Source organism: Dermacentor albipictus, chromosome 6, assembly GCF_038994185.2.
Source record: "Dermacentor albipictus isolate Rhodes 1998 colony chromosome 6, USDA_Dalb.pri_finalv2, whole genome shotgun sequence".
In the NCBI taxonomy this organism is placed as follows: Eukaryota; Metazoa; Arthropoda; class Arachnida; order Ixodida; family Ixodidae; genus Dermacentor; species Dermacentor albipictus.
Genome location: NC_091826.1, coordinates 65,078,813 through 65,102,464, shown reverse-complemented (window position 1 = coordinate 65,102,464; position 23,652 = coordinate 65,078,813). Strand labels below are relative to the sequence as shown.

General features: G+C 43.6%; 1 protein-coding gene across 3 annotated transcripts; it reads left to right on the top strand.

Moving 5' to 3' along the window:
• The first annotated feature begins 277 nt into the window (after positions 1 to 277).
• Positions 278 to 22,222, top strand: LOC135912308 (zinc finger protein 394-like). 3 transcript variants are annotated; one of them, XM_070540717.1, is made up of 5 exons: positions 278 to 433; positions 1,745 to 2,023; positions 13,537 to 13,715; positions 20,607 to 20,770; positions 22,085 to 22,207. In XM_070540717.1, exons 1-4 carry the CDS (start codon positions 406 to 408, stop codon positions 20,622 to 20,624), a joined length of 504 nt encoding a protein of 167 aa, XP_070396818.1. In that variant the 5' UTR covers positions 278 to 405; the 3' UTR covers positions 20,625 to 20,770; positions 22,085 to 22,207. The 3 variants fall into 3 exon arrangements, 2 of the variants coding, with proteins under 2 accessions (XP_070396818.1, XP_070396816.1); XM_070540715.1 differs by lacking the exon at positions 20,607 to 20,770 and having other exon boundaries at positions 22,085 to 22,222; XR_011515203.1 differs by lacking the exons at positions 13,537 to 13,715; positions 20,607 to 20,770; positions 22,085 to 22,207 and having other exon boundaries at positions 291 to 431; positions 1,745 to 1,879.
• The last annotated feature ends 1,430 nt before the right edge of the window (positions 22,223 to 23,652 follow it).

Genomic DNA, 23,652 nt, shown 5'->3' with positions numbered 1-23,652 from the left:
CTCGTGCAGAAGGAAGATGTAGCAAATAAGTGCGTAACAAATGGTGACGCTGTTGTTTTGGTTTGCAATATATTCCTCACGCAGTGCTTTTCCTGACTGATGTGCTAGAATGTATGTTTAGATATGGACATGAGTTGCATAGTGCAAAATGTGTGCATTTCTGGCAGAAGTTGTTGACCAAGCAACAAGAAGAGTTATAATGAAACAAACTTTGAAGCCACATTCGCAGCTTGCAGCTCATTCTATTTGTTCTTATTTTTTCTTCCAGATGGTGGAATTACAATAGGGTTCTAGAGACCTGTTCATCTGATGCAAGTTAATCTTGGCCAACAAAAGGCAATGACTTCAAGAAGTTGAATGGAAGGGCAGGTGGTCTCTTGAGCCAGATTGTGGTCTCCTTGCCACATGTACAGGATTGATATTTTGCTCAGGTGTTTGTGAGCCCATTCTCTGATTTATCATGTTTATCGTATAGACTTGTGTAAAAGCCGCACTATTTTTAACAATTTTGACGTGTGGCCCTGACATGGGACAGAACCATTTGGTTCATTCCATTTCGGGGCCCCTACTAGATACCTCTACGTACTATATACCGCTACTAGGTGACTCTTGCCATCTGCTAGTGGGATGCGGAAGTATGCAGCACGAAAAAATTTGCCGATGCATGCGCGTGGCATCCAGACAGTGAACGCAATTGCTTCTGCACTAGAAATGTTCTTTCCCAAATTTTGGTCTGCCAAGTTGAAGGTGTGACCCTTAAATAGGTAAAGCCTTTACACGATTCTATAGGGTATTCACCATAATTTTTTTTTATATATATATAATGGGCATCTTTCAGTCTTACCTTTTATTATTTGTTATCTTTGTACTCATTGCCTTCTACATCTCAATTTTGCCAGGTTTTTGAAAGGCACTATGGCTTTATGCTTGTATAACAAGAAAATTGTATTGTACTTGTCACAAGAAATACAAGTACAATATGACATGCATGTAGTAAATATCTCCTTTTGGAACGTCTTTGTTGGCATGCCGAACTTTTGGTATAAAGGGCTGTGATGAAAAGTACAGACATGATGCCATAGACATGACATGACACTGCTGCACACATGTCGTGAAACCACAGCCTGTGTGGTCTAGTGAACAGGCTGCTTGGTATTATGTGCTATATGTCGTGCAGCTTGTACTGTTTTTTATTTTCCAGTGGAGATTTGTTTTCATATAGATTGAATGGTACAGTATTTGTACAAGGGGCAGCAGATTGTAGTAAGCTTTTATCAGTGGTTGCAGAATGCACACATCACAAAAAGCTCTTGATGGTTATTAACTGACAGATTAGCTGCAGCTTTCAACTTAATTTTTACAGAATGTCATGAAGCACATGCAAAAAACACGAATGACTAGGGTTCCTCTTGCACCGTGCCATTTTTTAATAATTCTCGGACCAATGGCAAGATAACGCAATGACTGTAAATGACACCTGCTGTCGTATTTACGCCTCAAAAGCTTGTGTCAGCAAGCCTTGAGCCACATGCAAGCTTGTTACATTAACATGGCGCCACCGTGCGCATTAGTACCTTTCCTACATGTGTACAACACCTATTGGATAACACGTGGTGTGTGAAATATGTGGCAGTGTGCATTATTGACAATTGACAGATTCATGATGGTGCGCCACAGTGCTTGTTGGCATGGGAAGCCGACAGGTGCTATGTATTCTCTGAACATGTCTCCCTTTCTTGTGCAGACCTCATCGCCACACCTGTCCGGCTGGAGCTGTTCACTCAACCAGGCTTGAACGAGGGAGGGCATCTACTGCAGCATACTGTGTACGATGACGTCGCAACTTCCCACATCAGCAAACGGCCGCGCAAGTGCAGCTACTGTGGAAAGGGGTTCAAGCGGAAGTTTGATCTGGACAAACACATGCGTGTCCACACCGGCGAGAAACCGTTCTGCTGTCATCTTTGCCCCATGACATTCACCCAGAAACAGAGTGTTTCGCGCCATATGCGAACACACACAGGCGAGAAGCCATATCATTGTCGCTTTTGTCCGAAGGCTTGCGCTGCCGAGTCTAATCTGAGGACGCACGAGGCAACGCATATAAGACAGGTCGCTCCCAATGTGTCACTGAATGCGGGGTCTTCTTGGCGCAACTCATGCAGTGAGCAATAGAGAATTTAGTGCAGTGATTTCAATTAATTTGACCTTGATCAATATCAATCAATCAATATCAATCATATCAATATCAATCAAATATTGGGGGGTTGAAATAAAGAAGAGGCAGAAGAAACTACCAGACACAGTGCTGCTTCATTTGGCACTATTACCCGATTGTAGCATGGCCCCAAATGTAAAACAAGCACTTTGGGCATATAACAGACACTATGTGCAAATTAGTGTCCACTGTGATAACTCTTGAATGGCGCCTTATTGCTATATGTTGGCCACAAAATTTAGTGCTTTGTATGATCCATCACATGCTTGATATTCTGCATTTATCGAACTGCAGTAGAACCTCGTTAATGTGTATTAAAAAAAAAAACATTGTGAAAACATATTTTCCAGGAAAACATGATTCAAGGTCATTGAAAATTTATATCGGGCTCAACTGTAGTTTAGATTTGCGTGAGCCGAAGTATTGCGCAAATGGTTGCAGAACGAGAGATTGACGTGCGTCAAGCCGGTGGGGATCAAGCGGCCTCAGATGAGCTTTGTCGTTTTCCTGTTGTGTAATATTTGAGACGCCTACTGAAAATCACAAAAAAATGTGGGCAGTTTCCACTAGTGGTGCAACCCTGTGTCTTAGCTGAGCTAGTTCTGGTTTTGCTTAGTGTTGCTAGGTTTTGCTAACTCTTGCGAGGTTGTGCATGGCTTGACTAGGTTCACACTGTGTTGCTAGGTTTTGCTAAGTTTTGCAATGTTATGCATGGCTTGGCTAGGCTCATACCATGCGTTGCTAGGTTTTGCTGTCTTATGAGGTTATACATGGATTAACTATGCTCATACTAAGTGTTGCCAAGATTTGCGAAGTTTTGCCAAGTTCTTGTGAGGTCATACACGGCCAGGCTGGTAAGCCACACAAGCCCCAGCAAATCACATGCATACAAGCCACAGTACAAGCAACACCATTTATTATATACAGTGCTTCAGTACCAGTCGTCATCATCTTCCCTCCGGTCCTTGTTCTCTACGTCTGACTGTCATCATAGTCAGTGGCGCCCGGGAAGGCTTCGCGAAGCACTTGCAAGGCAGAGCCCTTCTGTTGAAAGTTCTTCACCGAGCTCACTGAAGAGATACACATCGAACCAGAGCTGGTCACAGATGCGGCAGCTCTGCCCAAACTCTATGCCAAGGAATTCGCACTGGCAGTGGCCGTTCGCACCTCCCATGGATTTGCAGGCTTGGGGTTGGAAGTTCTCGGTGATGCGCAGGCCCGGAACTGTTTCCCAAAGGTGCCTAGCATTCAATAGGCAGCGTTCGTTGTCCCTGCCCAAATCTCGGGATACTCGGCTTGGCGACAGCGTTTGCTGGCAGCGGCCTCGGCCTGATGAGCAGGATTGGCTCTCCTTCGCCGATTGTAGTCCCACTGAGCTACGCGCCGAGCTTTCTTGTTGGTCACAGACGCGACAGCTGTGCCCAAACTCTATGCCTAGAAATTTGCGCTGGAAACGACGCACCCCCATTTCTCAGCGGGCTTGAACCTGGAAGTTTTCGAGTAGTCGCAGGCTGGGATTGCTTTCTTGGCAACGTCGAGCATTCAGGTGCTGACTCTCACATTCCTTGGACTGAAAGTCTGGATCCTTGACTCGGCGGCGCCTCTTCTCAGCCACAGCTTCGGCACGGTCTTCCAGATCAGCATGACAGCGACGCATCGCTTCTCGCTTCGCATAACGGCGCTTTTCCTGGTAAGCCGCTTCTACAGGCATCCGGACTTTCTTCGGTCTTCCCATGGCAGCAGCACATACGCACAGAATAGAGGAGGCGAGAAGTGTGTCGCCGCACCGGCTGTTCCGAGTTTTTACTTGCCTGTGATGTCATGACTCCGCCTTACGCACGTGGGGTGCGAGGAGGTTACATGACTCGGTGCTCTCGCAGGTGGTTGCTAGGCAACGTTAGGCGGTGCACAGCTGGGCTAAGTTTTCTTGTAACGGTCCACGGCAGAACTAAAAGCTTAAACAACTACTCTGTTAAAAGAATTGAGCTGGTGGACAACACCGGAATATGATGCCACCGAAGCAAAACATGGTGCTCACTTCATGCTGCCTATAAGAGGGAACGATGGAACATTTGGGTTATTGCCTTTGAAAAGCGTGCAGTATGCTTTCAATGACACTATATCACATGCGCGTGCACAGTGCAACAGATAGGTGAACATCTTTATCGCAATAGGGTTGATAGCGATATCCTGTGAATGGTGACGTGCCACGACCCATGAAATATGCTGGTACAAGAAGCGGAATGCATGCGTGCCAACATTCTCATGTGTCAATGGCGAGAGAATAGTGTGAGGAAGCTGCTCTGGCAAGTACCTACAGCTTTTCATTGCATTTGCCTTGTGCCTGTTCTTGTTTACATCTACCAGCCAGAAAACGAGTTGTATGATCACAATTTGGCAAGGTACTCAACATTGGCGCAAAAATATTGTGTTTTCCTGGGATGTATCAACCGATAAAAAACAAGCCTAACTGTATTGGGCCAATTTTTGTGTTCTCCATCGCTAGTGTTGGCACCAGGAGATTGTATGAAACGTGATTGTATCAACGAGCTTCTACTCTACTGCACTATCATCGCAAATGGGATGTTAATGTACGACCAGACTAAACACATTGCTAGTTCATCCTGTGATGCGTGCAATTCTCAGGAATGCTGAAAGCAGCTGCTGTGACTTCGTTACCGCTAGCTTAGCATAAAATAAGTGATCTTTTGAATTAGATTTTCTTAATAAAAACTGTTAGCAGCACATTGTCGTTGCCATTATGTGCAAAAATGGTTCTGTTCACATTTGATAACAGTAGTGATGATCCTGGCTCTCAGAGTAAGCTGTTGCCATGTCATCAAATATGCTGACGTGGCAACAGCAAAAGTGGCAGACATTAGAATCTGTGTGTTTATTTCCAATAGGGATCTTTACCTTGGTTGCCTAACTTCTCGAAATAATTGCACCTGAACCCTAGTGTAACGAACATTGATGTAATGGATTATCAGTATGATAAAGACATTTATTATAATGAGTACTCTACTGCTGTAACAGAACCAAAAAATAAAAGATCTAGGACATTGGTTATAACGAAGCGATTAGGTGTTCACTGTTTGCTCGCAGCTTAAAGTGTGTATTTTAGTTGCAAAACTGTAAAATACTAGTAAATAACAAGGTTCACATGTACCTTAGAACACATGTTCCAGTTGTAAAAATAGGGCTCAAGGTGCATCCACTAAGTACGAATCTAATTGATTCAGCTACATTCTTACTTATGTTTGCATTGACCATTTACTTCTGTATAGTCAAAAGCTCATCTGGTAATTGGAGCAAGCTGTCTTGAAAGACAACTTCACCGAAATTTCACATTGGCTATATGTTGGTGGTGAATTAATAGTATACACCACTGAAGCAATCTTGGCAGAGCCATGGGCTGGTAATTGCATAACCATCTAATTAGCAGCCCATCAAGAGCACCAAGGACACATTGCTTGCATGTGGTGGTTAGTGGTTAATGGTAGGTTAGGCCCAGCTCGTCGCTTCCAAGATTTTCCAGTGTGTCATGGGCAGCTGTGACCACCGTCTAATCTCATACGTCATGCTGAGAAGCTATGCATTCTAAATCGTGCATCACTTTCGTTGAGCAGTAATGGTAGCATCTTTTTTTCTTCCCGGTTTTAGTATCAAAAACAGCTGTTCTTGCGAACTTTCTATCATGCTTCCAATCATATTGTCATAAAAATAATTTGCACTAAAGTGCCCCTATGTCTACACTACCTTAAACTAGAATTTCTTCTCAGTCCAAAATTTTGGTGGAGTTGGCCTTGAAGGTTTTGCACATGACCACACAAAGGCACAAGATTATACAAGACTGAGGAATAAGACAGCTGTTGATTGTGTATGACTCTTTAGGCACTTTTTTACTGTATGGTCTAATGAAGCGATTTGTAGCAGCTGAAAAATCTTTTGATAGAGCAATTGAAGTAAAACTCAGTAATTATAAACACAGGCTTTGATGGACACTTTAGTATCTTGTCATCTGTAAGCAGTGTTCCTGTACTTTAAGTGGTCAACTGATTCGGCCTCGCTCCACGATTTTCTAGCCTTCCAGTTAGCTTGGGTTGTAGAGCGATGACCTCGCACCTGTGTTGAACCTCTGGACCAGGACGAGTTCGTCACTTATGAAGCTTTCTGATAAACTTATGTGGATGACAATTTTTTCTTTCCTTAAACTTTCTGCACATTGCAGTTTTCTGCAGAATCAATTTTGCCATAAACAGTGCTGATGTCCCTGTAAATGAACTAATGCTATGAGCATGTCTTGAAGGGATGCTTAGAAGTGCTAAAGCAATTCAAATTGGTAATGATTCCTTCTAAACTTTCTTCTCGTTCTCTTGGCTGAAGAATGTTTAAAATTGATGAAAGTCGAACCTCGTTATAACGAAGTCGCATCTGACTCGAAAATACTATCATTTTATCCAATATTTGTTAGAAGCATATTACTCATTACACACTGATGTCAGGGAGAAAAAATTTCTTGATTGCTTTGTTATATCTGATAATTCGTTATCTCTGCATCAGCTGCAATGAGGTTTCACTGTGCTACATGGTACAGTATAGACAAGCTTCCATTTAATGAATTTTGCTGTTTGCTGCATCATCATTGCATTAGAATGTTGTCATGGGTTCTGCCATATTTCTCTGTATTTGGGTGGCTTTAGCACAGAAAGAATTCCCAAATGTTGCCAAGTTGAGCCTCTGACTTGTTTGGAATGTAATGTAATCCTCCATTTTCAATAAACATTCAGCCAGACTCGACTCGAGAACTCGTCAATATTGATGATGTCAAGAGGGCAGGCAGGCAGTTTACTGCATGAGTCACTAGAGGAATGCCTGGTGCTAGTGCTCCACAGGAGCTGCAAGTATGGCAGTTCAGCCAAAGTGGAAATGAAAGTATTCTCCTAAACTTCGTCCTTACGGCTTCAAACAACATTGTGGCTTTGAAAATTAATCTTTTTCAACAAAATATATTGTTACAAATGCCATGATTCACTGGAATTACCGTATTTACTCGCATAATGATTGCACTTTTTTCCCCAAAAATATGCGCAACATTGGGGGTGCGTTTATTATGCGAGGTAAAATTATGAGAGAATTTTTTTCCGCAGTCACTTCTATAAAAGTCAGTTTCGCTCGAAATGTGATCTATTGATTGCGATAGCAAATGTGCAGACAGGTACACGAAGTAAGGATAATAGTTTTATCGGCTGTATACACTTGCAAACATTCGCTTCAACACAAACTGAGCTGCGAGAATGCAGCACGCACGAAGGTATCAGCCGCCATCGACTCAGCCCCCAACGCAGATTGCTTTGAAGGTAATTAAGGCACGCTGTAGCCGCGCACGCAGTTGCTGCCGAAGTAAAACGCTGCCCCCCACCTCAGCGCCATGCGGGCGATGGAAGACGGCGTGCTTCCTTCAACAAAAGAAAACGGATTCCCCTACACTTCCAATATTCGATAAATGGCCACAGTCTTTCTTCATTAGAGTTATAAATACCTGGGTGTCATGATCACGTCTGATCTCAGGTGGAACACACATATTAACTGCATACAAAAAAAGGCCATGAAGAAGCTTGGGTATCTGAAACGTTCTCTACATCAGTCGACAGAAGAAATAAAGTTACTGCCATATAAAACATTTGTTAGATCGATTCTTGAATATGCTTCCGTCTTATGGGACCCATTTACTGAAGTAAACATAAGAAAACTCGAAAGTGTCAAAAAGAATAATAAAATTCGTCTTTAATTCATACAGCTGGCACACATCTCCGACTCTGCTGCTAGAAAAAGCTAATTTAGAAACATTTCAACTAAGACATCATTGTGATAGGTTGAAATATATGTATTAATATATCATGATAATCTGCGTATCAATAAGGAATTGTACATTCAACAGGTGACTCGTCGTTCCACACGAGGAAATCACTCGCTCTACCATCTGGTGAATCGACCTCCAGGCAGAACCCAACCACGTGCACAGGCTCAAACACAATCATCACTGTTGCCTTTTGCAATGGTGGCACAATGTAGCGGTTAGAGCACTCGGCTACATAGCGGTAGGAGTGGCAGTGGGGCAATGGATCGAATCCTCGCTGTGGCCACTTTCTATTTTTAGTTAGACATATGTGACATAATCTGTGTGCCGTCTTTCTGCCATGGCTTGCTGATGACTGTGGGGTCACACGATGAGCCAGGTAATGCTCTCGCATTAAAACACGCTGGCTGTAAAGTTGTAAATTAGTTCCCAAACTACACAGGTCAAACACCAAAGTTAACGCATCACCCTGTTTAGAGGTTGGAGCACATCAGATGCTGGCTTAAAGCAGGTGGCGAGTGTCTGCTGTGGCTAGGGCCTTCTGGTATAGACGTAGGCCAGGAAGGTAAGCCAGGAGCTCATGGGCTGTGATTGGTGCTCCACTGACGTACGCCAGCCACAGGCTCAGGAGCACCAGGCATAGCCAAGACTCCAGACCCACAGTCCGGCAGGCTGCTTCTTCAGCCCACGCTGCCTTCTTGTCTTTGCTTCTCGTTTCACAATGGCATCACTTCCCCATTCCTTGCATGCACCACAGTGCTCTCCGACGTGTCCTTTTTTGTTCACTTTCCTTTTCTCTGCCATTGCACAATCATGTGTGTCTTCGTCATCATCTCTGTTATGTTTTGGTTGTGATGGCAGCACATGCATAACATGACAATGCGACACAATGTTGTTTGGCCATCAAAAATATCAACATTTTGCCATACAAACCCTCCTGTGACTTCGCGCCTGATGGGATTTGACCATGTAAGAAATTTGAAGCATGGGACTTTCTTTGATGCTTCCCATGGATGCCAGTTTTATTGTCGCACTCATGCAGAAGACAGTTGTGACAGAGCAGTGCATAACACGTGGGTGACAGTGCTGGGGCTAGTGCTGGTGTCTTCTTTTAGTTGGCAATATTTGTCACACAGTGCTTTTCATCAATTGTGTGCTAAAGTGTGTCTTGAGATAATGGAAGTTGGCTGCATGGTATATGACGTGTGTCGCTGGCAGAAATTGTTGACAAAGCAGCTGAAACATTGTGTCATCATCACCAGCATATTTATGTCTGAAGGCAAAGGTCTCCCCCATCAATCTCCAGTTATTCCTGTCTTATGCTATCTTGCCCATATTATGCCTGCAAACTTTCTAATTTCACCACATTGCCTAGTTCTCTCCTGTCCCTGACTATGCTCCGCTTCTCTTGGTGCCCATCCTGTAACTGTAATAGACCAATTATCTGGCCATGGTATTATAGCCTTGTCACACGGCACATGTAATGTCATTCATAGTAAATAACATTCATACCGAATTTCATTGCAACCTTGCGTTCCCTGTATAAACGGGTGTACAATACGGCAGTCGCAATTGATGGCGATGTTTGTCGGCATGCATGCAGTTGGCAATCAACATGCATCATTTCAGGTTGCGCTTCGCCCTGCGCAAATCAGTGAGGTGGTCTTCCCACACTTTCAGCAGTGCGTGCGTCTTGTATTTGGTCCAGTGCGCTTTTTGCTTCTCATTCTCCGCTGACAAATCTGTAGAGTTGGCTTTCGTGGTTGGTAGATAGGCTTTAGTGCTGCACCACATTGAAAACGGTATGCAGAAATGGAAAATAAGCAGACAAGCGTTTGTAAACATGGCCAACAAGAGGTACTAGCATCCAGTCGGATACTGGGAACAACAATATAGCTGCACAAACTACAGCCATCGTGCCTTACAGCAAAAAATTATAAAATTATTAAAAAGTTCATAACAGCTATTATGACAACCTGTACGATTACATTTCATTTTAACTTATTGATTTCATAATTTCTTGCCAAACCACTGTTGTTGAGATTACATAAGTCCCACTTGCATGAGTTCAGGAAACTTGAGTTCAATGGGCAAACGCCATTAGCTGTGAATGTCATTCGCTACGGCCATGTAGAAGCAACAAAAATGGCATCAAGACATAACCTCATTTGCTGCAAATGACATTACACGTGCCGTGTGACAGGGGTATTATGTGTCCTTTCATGCTTCCATTTCTTCCTCTTAATGTCAACTAGAAAATTGGCGGTGTTTGTTTGCACTATAATCGGCACCACTGTCTTCCTGTTTTGTAGGGTTGCGACTATGATTTTTCGTTCCACTGCTTGCTGCACAGTCCTTAATTTCTTCTGAAGCTTTTTTTGTTAACCTCCAAGTTTCTACCACATATGTTAGTACCAGTAGAATCCAGTGATTGCACACATATCTTTTCAAGGATAGTGGTAAGCTGCCAGCAATTATTTGGTAATGCCTGCTGTGTGTACTCTAACCCAATTTTACTCTTCTGTAAATTGTCATGATCAAGGTCCCTTGTGAGTAATTGGGGGAAATTGGAGATAATAGAGAGGTCTTTGCACTGGCAAGGACTTAAGTAGGCTGATGACGACTGAGCAGCTGTATGTAGCCTAAGTTTTTCTAAACATGTTGTTATCTCAAGGCTGGCATGTTTCATACATCTTCTGTGGTTTAGTATATGCAATGCTATAACTCCACGTGCTTGCAGACCAAAACTTACTCCATTTGCAGTTTGAGAAAACAGCCAAATAATAAAACTAAGAAAGCCCTGCCTAATGCCACTCAACCTGTTCATATAATTGAGACATGAATGCAGAACACTTTCTTTGTAGCACTCGTGCAGAAGGCAAATGTAGCAAATAACAAATGGTGACGCTGTTGTTTTCGTTTGCGATATCTTTGTCACGCAGTGCTTTTCCTGACTGATGTGCTAGAATGTGGGTTTAGATCATTGAAATTAGTTGTATAGCACAAAATTTGTGCATTGCTGGCAGAGGTTGTTGACCATGCAAGAAGAACAGCTATAATGAAATAAAATTTAAAGCCACAATCGCAGCTTGCAGCTCTTTCTATTTGTGCATTTCTATGCGCTTTATCTTTAGATGGGCCTAGAACATCAGGTTATGTGAAATTTACCCTTTCTTTGTGTGTGTGTGTGTTGCAACATGTTTGTGAGGATGGTTCAACAAAAAATGGTGCTTACTGTACTAAAGGAAAAGCGCAGCTCCAAGCTAACATAGCATTTTATTTATTTATTTTTTCTTCCAGATAATGGAACTACAATAGGGGTTCTGGAGATCTGTTCATCTGACACAAGTTAATCGTGAAAAACAAAAGACAAAGACTTCAAGAAGTTGAATGGAAGGGCAGGTGGTCTTTTGAGCCAGATTGTGGGCTCCTTGCCACATGTACAGGATTGCTATTTTGCTCAGGTGTTTGTGAGCACATTGTCTGATTTATCATGTCTACCGTATAGACTTGTGTAAAAGCCGCACTATATTTTTCACAATTTTGACAAGGTGTGGCCCTGACACGGGACCGAACCATTTGGTTCATTCCCCTCTAAGGGCCCCTACTAGATAGCTCTAGATACTCTTCTAGATGAGTCTTGCCATCTACTAGTGTAAAAACTCTAAATGGGACCTGCCATCGTACTTGCACCTTGAAAGCCTGTGTCGACAAGCCTTGAGCCACATACAAGCCTGTTACATAAACCTCCCACAATTCACGTACAGTGGAATCTCGATGATACGAACTTCACGGGGTCACGAAAAATATTCGTATTAGCCGAAATTCGTGTCATCGAAACAATCGAAGCAAGCTAAATTAAAGAGTCAGAGGTGAACTCACTCAGGCACACGTATGTAAAAAGCATTTATTTCTTGAAGAAAAAGTCTCTAATGTCCTTCTGCTTCTTTGTCAGGTAACTTAGCAGACATTGTTCAAATCCATAAAAACGCGTGCACGTGTCTTCGCCGATTGCATCCGCGGCCGTAGCAAGCCTCAGAACTTCGAGTGCGTGCAGCGTTTCAGCCGCCGGTGGTGGTCCTTCGCCATCGCCCACGTCTAACACAAAGGACGCGGCCCGAAGCACAGCAGCCACTCGTTCTGATAACACGCGGAAAAGGAGGAAAAGCAACAAAAGCGCCACCGCTTCAAACTCTACGCGCCCCGTCGCGGCCTCCGCGCTGTCAGGTGCCGCGTCCACGCCTCCGTACCAAAAGAGAAAGGGAGAAATCGCGGGACTGCGCGCAGTCGCGTCCGTCCGTGCGCTGGAATCATGCCAACTGTGGCCTCTCCTCCGCGCATCGGCGCAACCTCCTCCCCTCCTTAGAAACCGGCGCGCCAGTGGAAGGCGCTGCTGTGCATAGCAACTGTGACGTCACACAGCGGTAGAACGAGCGCGCACGTCGGCGATGGCAGCTGCACCTCCGCTCCTTCGCGAGGCCTCCCGTTGCAGTAGAGTGAGTGAGACGCATGGCTCCGAAGCGGCCCAGCAATTCTGCGCCAAGCGGTTCGGGGAAGCGGCAGCGGACGCCTGATTCCCCCAACACCAAATGCCAGAAAAAAAAATTGGCAGAAGGCTTAGCTTGGTTAAGCCTGGAAGAATGCGAAAGCAATAGCGCAAGGCAGCGCGCCGACCACTGCAAGGAGCCGAGCTGTAGCCCCATTTATCCTCCTAGCGTGACGTCACACCATCGAGCGTCCTCTCTCAGTAGCGCCGCAGCAGCGGCGCGCAAGGCTTCGCCTCCACCATCGATGCCGCGAGCTGGGGCCCCGTCTCTCGTGGGGTGACGTCAGACGGTCATGTGACGCGCAACTGTGTAAGGAGGCGCCACGACCACCGATGGGCCGGAAATGCGAGCAGTATTGCTTTCGCAATAAAAGAAAAAGTAGCGATTGCGCATGCGACGACTGAACATGTCACCAGATGCGAAAGCAAGGGAGGCAGAACGGAAATGCCTACAGCGACAGGCGATATCGCCGAACACGAAAGTGAATGAATCAGAGTGCACACGGCAGCAGCGTCTGGCTTTCGCCAATCACACTTCAGAATTTCCGAAGTGTCTTCGGTAATTTTCGTATCAACCGACACGGGTCGAAAATTGATTCGTAACAACCGTTCTCTAGCACATCGCAAAGTAATGGGGCTCGGCCGGGGACACAGAAAAATTCGTATCATCTGGTAATTCCTATTAGCTGCGATCGTATCGAGATTCCACTGTACATTAGTACCTTTGCCTTATGTGTACATGCGTACAACTCCCTTTGCGTTAACACGTGGTGAGTGTAACATGTGGCAGTGTGATTCATTGACAATTGACAGCTTCACAACGGTGAGTAACAGTGCTTCTTGGCATTGGAAGCCGACAGGTACCATGTCTTCTAAAAACATGTCCCCCCCCCCCTCTTTTCTTTTGTGCAGACCTCGCTGCCGAACCTGTCTGGCTGGAGCTGTCTCCTCAACAAAGCCTGAATAAGGGAAAGCATCTGCCGCAGCATCTCGTGTGCAACATCGTCAAAAGTTCCCGCAGAAGGAAACAACCACGCAAGTGCAGCTACTGTGGCAAAGAGTTCAAGCAGAAGGTTGACCTGGACAAACATGTGCGTGTCCACACCGGCGAGAAGCCATTCTGCTGCCATCTCTGCCCCATGGCATTCACCCAGAAACAGGCTGTTTTGCGCCATATACGAACACACACAGGCGAGAAGCCATATCACTGTCGCTTTTGCCCGAAGGCTTGCTCTCACGAGTCCAATCTGAAGAGGCATGAGGCGACACACACACGACAAGTCACTCCCAATGTGCCGCCGAATGTGGGGTCTCTTTAAGGCAACTCATGCAGTGAGCAAAGAGAATATAGCAGAATTTAGTACAGTGACTTCAAATAATTATTTTAAGGGAACAAACTCGAAATCATCTGGCTGCTTGATTTGAGGAAGAGGCAGGAAAAGAAACTACCAAATGCACTGCTGCGATCCTGCACGTGGAAATGTTTTGAAGGCTTATTTTGTTATTATATAATAGTTGTCAGATAAATTGTTCAAAGACTGCAGTTGTGCCCTACGTACTTATAGGACGGCACACTGTCTTAAAGGGACATTAAAGGCAAATATTAAGTCAAGCCACAGTGATAAAGTAATGCTTGAGAATCTCTAAGGTATCAGTATTATCGTGAACAAAGCGTTAATAATTGAGAAATTGAGGTAAATGCAGGACATGATTAGAGACTTCCCCGGGACATTCAAGTACTTGCCCGATAACAAAAGCACTCCTGAGTTCAATTCTGTCACCAGTACGCAACCACTCATTGCACAAAACATCCTTGTATTGTATTATAATACGAAATAAAATGCTACTTGTCCAGTTCTACTTCACTTTTTGAAAAAGTACTCATTGAAATAACCTTGACAACGATCCAGTTGGTCGAAGAGTTTCGCTTTTGCTCGACTCCGCGCCGTCCATGCTTTCGCATTTCAGTAGCTATCGCATAGTGCTGCGCTGGTTTTGCTGTCTTGCGAAACTCGCGCAAACTTCTAGTAGCGAAGAATTCAACTTCCATGTGACGACGCGGGATGCTCGAACAGTCTACGCCACTAGCTGCAATCACAAATCTGCTGCTCTGTCTTGGCTCGGTATCACTATCTGTCGGGCGCCATTTTACTCACTGACGGCATCAAAGGGTGGCAATGGCATAAGCAATGTCACCACTCCCTCGGTTCGCCTAAAGTCATACAGAGACTCTTGAATCTGAGAAGGCACAAGGCAACACATGCATGGCAGTTCACTTCTAATCTGTCATTCAATGCGGGGTCTTCTTAACACAACTCGTGCAGTGAGCAATAGAGAAGTTCGTGCGGTGTCTTTCATTAATTTGACCTTGGTGGGACCGGTGGCACTTTTGGGCTATCATCAATGGTGGCACATTTGGGCTATCGCCTTTGAAAAGCATTCAGTATGCTTTCAATGGCATCGTATCACGCGCACATGTACAGTGAACATGCTTATCGCAATAGGGTTGGCAGCAATAGCTGTAAATGGTGACGTGCCACGGCCCATGAAATATGCTTGTACCGGAAGAAGAATGCATGCGTGCCAACATTCTCATGTGACAATGGCAAGCAAGCAGTGTGGGAAAACTGCTCTGGCAGGTAGAGCTTTTGATTGCGTTTGCCTCGTGCCTTTCCTTGTTTACATCCAGCAGCCAGAAAACGTATCGTACAATCGCAATTTGGCAATGTACTGAACATTAATGCAAAAATATTGTGTTTTCCTGGGACGTAACAACCCATAAAAAATGAGCGTAACATTATTGGGTCATTTCTTGTGTTCTCGATTGCTAACGTTCGAACCAGGAGATCGTACACGATGTGATCGTATCAACGAGCTTTTACTGTACTCCGCAATCATCGCAAATGGGATGTTAGCATACACTCAGACTAAGTCCCAAGCTAGTTCATCCTGTGATTCGTGCGATTCTCAGGAACGCCAAAAACAGCTGCCATGACTTCGTTAGCGCTAGCTTAGCATAAAATAACTTTATCTTTTGAATTAGATTTTGTACTTAAAAACCGTTACCAGTGCGTTGTCATTGCCATCATATGCAAGAACTGGTTCTCTCGACATCTGATAATAACAGTAGTGATGATCTTGGTTCTCACAGTAGGCTATAGTCACGTCTGAAGACATGCTGTTGGTGTATTTTCATATGTTATTGCACTGTTAAGGAGATTTTTTTACACATATTCTTGGGGAAAAAGAGTGTGTTGTGAATGGGTAAATAGGTAATTGTTCAGTGTGAGCGTCAGTTTTCACCTCGGAGTGTTCCTCAGGCAGGCCGAAAAAGTGTTTTCTGTGGGAGGAAACATGTTTCCTGCGCATTCATGTTTCTCTAGCACTGCAAAGGCAGATGCAACAGTGGTTGTGGTCATCATTTGGGTCATGTGTGCCCATAATGACCAGTAAAGTTCGAACTTTCTGGTCAGGGCCCATTTGAACATGTAGAGGAAATTCTTGGCCATAGAAATATATGGGCACTGGTGGGGCATTAGGCTGGAATAGAAATAATCAAAAAGTTGAATTAGCCAGAGTCAAATTAATCAATTAATCAAACTCTACGGCTGATGGAGTATTCAAGCAGCACTTGTGTTCAACTGTAAAGAATTGGGACAAATCAATAAAAGTGGAAGACATCAAAATTTGTCAATTTCCAGCAGGGTTATTACCTTGGTTACCTAGCTTTTTGAATAATTGCATTTCAACCCTGGTGTAACAAACATGGCTGGGATAGATTATTCTACTCCTGTAACAACACCAAAATCGTGAGCACCACCTTATCTCGGACGTCACGCGGAGTAGCTATGCATTCTAGATCGTCCATCACTTTCATTAAGCAGTAATGGCAGCATTCTTTTCCTTCCCTGTTTTGGCATCAAAAACAGCAATTTTTACAAGCATTTTGTCATGATTCCAATCCTATTTCAATCAAAATATTTTGGATAAGGACTCCTTTATACCTCCATTACCTTAAACTAGAACTTCTCCTCGGTCCAAAATTTGGTTGGAGTTGATTTTAAGGTATTGCATATGACTACATAAAGGCACAAGATTACGCAAAATTGAGGAATACGCTGTTGATCGTGTACGACTCTTTGGGCACTTGTTTTGCTGTATGGTCTAATGAAGTGATTTGGTAGTAGCTGAAAAATATTCCGATAGAGCGATAGAAATATGGCCCAGTAACTATAAACACAGGCTTCAATGGACGCTTCACTGTCTCGTCATCTGTAAGCAGTGTTCATGTACTTCGAGCTGTCGACTGATTCAACCTCACCCTGCAATTTTCTAGCCTACCACTAGTAGAGGGATGACCTCACACATGTGTTAGGCCCATGTTGAATCTCTGGACCAGGACGAGTTCATCACTTGTGAAGCCTTCTGATAATCTTATGTGGATGACAATTTCTTTCTTTTATATATTTATTTATTTATTCAAAGAACTCGCAGGCTCCATCATACGAGATCATTGCGTGAGTGGGATAATATATGGAAATTGCAAAAGCATAAGAGCAAAAACGTTATACGATTGTTAGCGACAAACACTGAAGATTATACCCTTAAAATCAAGGAAAGCAGTTGTACAAATTTTAGGTTAGAAATGTGGCTACATAAAAGCTGAACACAACTTAGCTCAGATTTAAACAAGAGCACAATTTCGTACATGTAATACAATATTAAAAAACATATTGTTTTGGTAACAGCACATAAAAGCAAAGGTATTAGGTGAGTATGGCGGTTATCCTGCCTCTATATGCGTTAGTATCTCTAGTGTTTGTAAAGTAATCAGGAAGGCCATTCCAATGGCTTATGGCATACGAAACAGCAGGCATGTTAAGTGCTTTAATAAAGTATGACCAAAAATGCGCCAACAGTTATTGCGAATATGAAGACTATGTGACATACGGCATGGCTGAGACAAGGGCAGCATGTTAAACTTTCTGTACATTGCAGTTTTTTGCAGAGTCAATTTTGCCATAAACACTGCTGATGTTCCTGTAAATGAACGAATGCAATGAGCATATCTTTAAGGGATGCTTAGAAAGAAACAGTAAACCAACTCAAATTGGTAATGTTTCCTTTTAAACTTTCTTTTCGTTCTCTTTGCTGAAAAATGTTTAATTGATTAAAGTTTAACCTTGTTGTAATGAAGTCACATCTGACCTGAAAATACTATCGTTTTATTTAACATTTGTTAGAAGCATATTATTAATTATGCACTGATGTAAGGCAGAAAATTTCTTGATTGCTTTGTTATATCTGATAATTTGTTATCTCTGCATCAGCTGCAATGAGGTTTGACTGCTACAGGGTAAAGTATTGACAAGCTTCCATTTAATGAATTTTGCTCTTCGCTGCATTATCATTGCATCGGAGTGTTGTGGGGATTCTGCCGTATTTCTCTGTATTTGCGTTGCTTTGGCACAGAAGGAATTCCCAAAGAATGCATTGTAATCCTCCATTTACAATAAACATTCAGCCAGACTCTGCTCGAGAACTCGTCAATATTGATGATAACAAGAAGGAGCCTGCTGGCAGGCAGGCAGTTTACTACATGAGTCACTAGAGGGATGCCTGGTGCTAGTGGTCCACAGGAGCTGCAAGTATGCCAGTTCAGCCAATGTGAAAATGAATGTATTCTCCTAAACTTCATCCTTACGGCTTCAAACAACATTGTGGCTTTGAATATTAATCTTTTCCAACAAAATATATCATTACAAATGCCATGATTCGCTGTAATTATTAATATGTGTTGACACGGGTTGCCCTTGCGCATTTAGAAAACACGATTGCTTGGAAATGTAGAAAGATGATGTGCAATAAATAATGCAAAAATGTCTGTGTACAACCCATCATTACCACGTTATCTGAATGATAACAGCACCAATATTTCCTCTTTTAAGTTCTGTGGAATACTGTATGGTTCCAGAAACATCAAAGTGGCATTGCCATTTGTCTTTTGTCTTGGCGTCCTTCCTGGCTTATGCCACCTTTTGTCACAGTTAGACCTTCTTGCTTTTACAGAAGCATTAATTTTACTACAACATACCTTTAGACAGCCCTGAAACAGGCTGCTTCTTCCGTCGATGCTGCCTCTTTGCTTCCCTTTTTGCAATGTCGTCGCTTCTCCATTCCTTACTCTCCTCATGATGTGTGAATGAGGAATTTTTATTCTTTTTCTTTTTCCACCATTGCACGATCATGCATATGTCTTCGTCACCGTCATCATCTTTTGTTTATGATGGCAGCACGTGCACCTCATGACAATGCAACACAATGTTGTTTGTTCATCAGAAATGTCAACATTTTGCCATAAAAAATCTCTGGTGAGTTCGTGCCTCCGGGTATTTGACCTCAAAAGAAATGTGAAGCATGTGGCTTCCTGTGATATATCTCATGGATGCCAGTTTTATTGTTGCACTCATGCAGAAGACAGTAGTGAGAGCAGTGCATAACAAATGTCTGACAGTGCGGGAGGTAATGCTGGTGTCTTTTAGTTGGCAATATTTGTCACACAGTGCTTTTCATCAGTTGTGTGCTAAAGTGTGTGTTGAGATACTGGAAGTTGGCTGCATGGCATGCGACAGGCATTGCTGGCCGAAATTGTTGACAAAGCAACAGAGACATTTTGTCATTATCACCTGCTTACTTATGTCCGATAATGAAGGCCTCTCCGATCGATCTCCAGTTGCCACTGTCTTGCACTGTCTTACCCCATGTTATGTCTACAAGTTTCCCTAATTTCATCTCACCACCTAGTTCCCTGCTGTCCCTGACTATGCTCTGCTTCTCTTGGTGACAATCCTGTAACTGTAATAGACCATTTATCTGGCCTATGTAGTGTGTGTCCTGCCACACTCCCATTTCTTCCTCTCAATGTCAGCTAGAGTATCGGCTGCCCTTTTTGCCTTCTAACCAACACCGCTGTGCTCCTGTCTGGTAACGTTGCACCTATAATTTAATTTCTCATCCTGCCGCTTGCTGCACAGCTTCTTATCAAGCTTCTTTGTTACCCTCCAAGTTTCTGCTACATATGTTAATAAGAGTAAAAAGCAGTGATTGCACACATTTCTTTTCAAGGATAGTCGTAAGCTGCCAACAATGATTTGGTAATGCCTGCTGTTTGTACTCCAACCCATTTTACTCTTCTGTACATTGTCTTGATCAAGGTCCGTTGTTAGTAATTGCTGGAAATAGGAGATTATTGAGAGGTCTTTGCGCTGGCAAGGAGTTAAATAGGCTGATGACGACCGAGTAGCTGTAGCCTAAGTTTTTCTAAACATGTTGTTATCTCAAGGCTGGCATGTTTCATACATATTCTGTGGTTTAGTATACGCAATGCTATAACGCCGAATTATTGCAGACCAAAACTTATTCCATTTGCAATTTTAGAAGTCAGCTAAATAATAAAACTAAGAAAAACTGCTCTGTTTGATGCCACTCGACCTCTTGGTATAATTGGGATATGAATGGACAACACTTTCTTTGTAGCACTCGTGCAGAAGGCAGGTGTAGCAAATAAGTGCATAACAAATGGTTACACTGTTGTTTTGGTTTGCAATATATTTGTCACGCAGTGCTTTTCCTGACTGATGTGCTAGAATGTGTGTTTAGATAAAGGACGTCAGTTGCATATTGCTAAACGGGTGCATTTCTGGCAGAAGTTTTTGACCAAGCAACAAGAACAGTTATTATGAAACAAACTTTGAAGCCACATTCGCAGCTTGCAGCTCATTCTATTTGTGCATTTCTATGCGCTTTATCTTTAGATGGGCATAGAACATCTGGTGATGTCAGATTTACCCTTTTTTTGTGTGTGTGTGTGTGTGTGTTGCACCATTTTTGTGAGGATGGTTCAACAAAAATGTTTGCTGTACTAAAGGGAAAGTGCGGCTCCAAGCTGGCATAGCATTTTATTTATTTCTTTTTTCTTCCAGGTAGTGGAACTACAATAAGAGTTCTGGAGATCTGTTCATCTGACGCAAGTTAATCATGAAAAACAAAAGACAATGACTTCAAGAAGTTGAATGGAAGGGCAGGTGGTCTCTTGAGTCAGATTGTGGGCTCCTTGCCACATGTACAGGATTGATATTTCGCTCAGGTGTTTGTGAGCCCATTCTCTGATTTATCATGTTTACAGTATAGACTTGTGTAAAAGCTGCACTATTTTTTTTCACAATTTTGACAAGGTGTGGCCCTGACACGGGACAGAACCATTTCGTTCAATCCCTTCTAAGGGATGCTACTGGATAGCTCTAGATACTGTATACCGCTATTAGATGACTCTTGCCATCTACTAGTGGCACGTGGAAGTACGCAGCACGCGAAAATTTGCCAATGCGTGCTCATGGAATCGGAACAGCGAATGCAATTGCTTCTCGACTTAAAATTTTCTTCCTCAAACTCTGGTCTGCCAAGTTGGGAGTGTGGTCCTTACACAGGTATAGCCCTTGCACGGTTCTATACGGTAGTCACCATACTGGGCATCTTTCAGCCTTACTTTTCATTATTTGTTATCTTTGTACTCATTGCCTTCTGCATCGCATTTTTGCCAAGATATTTAAATGAACAATAGCTTTACACTTCTATAACAAGTAATTGGTACAACAGGCATCAAAATCGGGAAAAAAAGAATACAAGTACAATATGACATGCATGTAGTAAATGTCTACTTATGGCACATCCCTGTTGAACACGCTGAACTTTTGACATAAAGGGCTGGGATGAAAAGTGCGGACGTCACACTGCTGCACACAACATGACACCACAGCCTGCATGGTCTAGTGAACTGGCTGCTTGGTATGATGTGCTATATGTCGTGCAGCTAGTATTGTTTCATTATTTTCCAGTGGAGATTACTTTCCATACAGATGGAGTTGTATTTCTACAAAGGGCAACAGATTGTAGTAAGCTTTTATAACTGGTCGCAGAATGCACAAGTCACAAAAAGCTCTTGATGGTTATTAACTGACAGAGGAGCTGCAGCTTTCAACTTAGCTATTAAAGAACATCACAAAAGAAATGCAAAAAACAAGAACGACTAGGCTTCCTCTTGCACCGTGCCATCTTTCTTTAATTTCTGGGACCAACGGCAAGAAAACCTGACTGTAAATGGGACCTGCCGTCGTGCTTACACCTTGAAAGCCTGTGTCGACAAGCCTTGAGCCACATACAAGCCTGTTACATTAACCTCCCACAATCACGTACATTAGTACCTTTGCCATATGTGTACATGTGTACAACACCGTTTGCGTTAACATGTTGTGATTGTAATATGTGGCAGTGTGCGTCATTGACAATTGACAGCTTCACGACGGTGAGTAACAGTGCTTCCTGGCATGGGAAGCCTATAGGTACCATGTCATCTAAGAACATGTCCCCCCCCCCCCCTTTTTTTCCTTTTTGTTTTGTGCAGAACTCGCTGCCGAACCTGTCCAGCTGGAGCTGTCCCCTCAACAAAGCCTGAGCAAGGGAAGGCATCTGCCGCAGCGTCTCGTGTGCAACGTCGTCAAAAGTTCCCGCATAAGCAAACAGCCGCGCAAGTGCAGCTACTGTGGCAAGGTGTTCAAGCAGAAGTTTGACCTGGACAAACATGTGCGTGTCCACACCGGCGAGAAACCATTCCGCTGCCATCTCTGCCCCATGGCATTCACCCAGAAACAGAGTGTATTGCGCCATATTCGAACACACACAGGCGAGAAGCCATATCACTGTCGTTTCTGCCCAATGTCTTGCGCCGACGAGTCTAACCTGAAGAGACACGAGGCGACACACACACGACAAGTCACTCCCAATGTGCTGCCGAATGTGGGGTCTCCTTAAGGCAACTCATGCAGTGAGCAATAGAGAATATAGCAGAATTTAGTACAGTGACTTCACTTAATTTGACCTTGAGGGGGCAGACAAACTCGAATACATCTGGCTGCTTGATTTGAGGAAGAGGCGGGAAAAGAAATTACCCAATGCACTGCTGTGATCGTACATGTGGAAATGTTTCGAAGGTTTATTTTGTTATGTGTCACACACACACACACACACACACATTTTAGAGTGCAGCTCTTAGGTGCCCGATCATGCAGCGAGCTAGTAATCGAGCGAACTAGCACAGCGAAAGATGAGTGTGAGCGCGGCACACAGCGCGGGATAAAAAAGCAGCGACAGTGAATAGGTGTGAAGAGGAAAGTGGAGAGGAGGGTTTATGAGAACCACGTTACAGGGAGCCGAGGAGGTTATGGAAAAAGGGTGAGGAGAAAAGTAGAGTGCCAGTGGTGACCCGGCATGCGGCGAGTGCGGAAACTGTTGGCATGGGCTTCGAACCCACTCTGCACGTTCTACTTGTACCTGTAGTGCCGCTGCCGCTAGAGAATGTGCTCCGTGCAAGCCACGGGTTCCTGTGTTCATGCTTTCTTTCTGAACAATAAGTGACACAACCGGTGGAAATGCTTCGTATATATTGCTGCTGCTAAATGAGCTGCCCTAGCAGAGACTGAGTGCTGCTGCTGAGAGCACCCTGTCATTCAGAATCAAATTCTTTGCCACAATATATCGCGGATTCAACACACCTAGACAGCTGTGCTCAAGATTCACCTGAGGGTGTATTGTAATTGTCGGTGATTTTTTTTTTATGCTCTCGACCTTTTTAAAACTAAAACTGGAGTTGATGGATGGTATTATAAGGTAATAAGGGCTTATTGGCTCTAGGCTGATATATCCAACATGCCCAGTCAAAAATGGTTAAAAGAAGCATTGCCAAATTGTGTCTAAGCAATACCATAAAAAAGTGGTGCCACCGTAAGGTCTCTACAAGCCTAAAGAAAGTCTTAATGATTGTCTGCAGCAAGGTAGCTGATTACTGGTCCACGCTTTTGCGTTTCAGTAGCTATCGCATAGTGTTGTGCTGGTTTTGCTGGCTTGCGAAACTTGCGCCAACTTCTCATAGCGAAGAATTCAACTTCCATGTGATGACGCGGGATGCCCGAACGG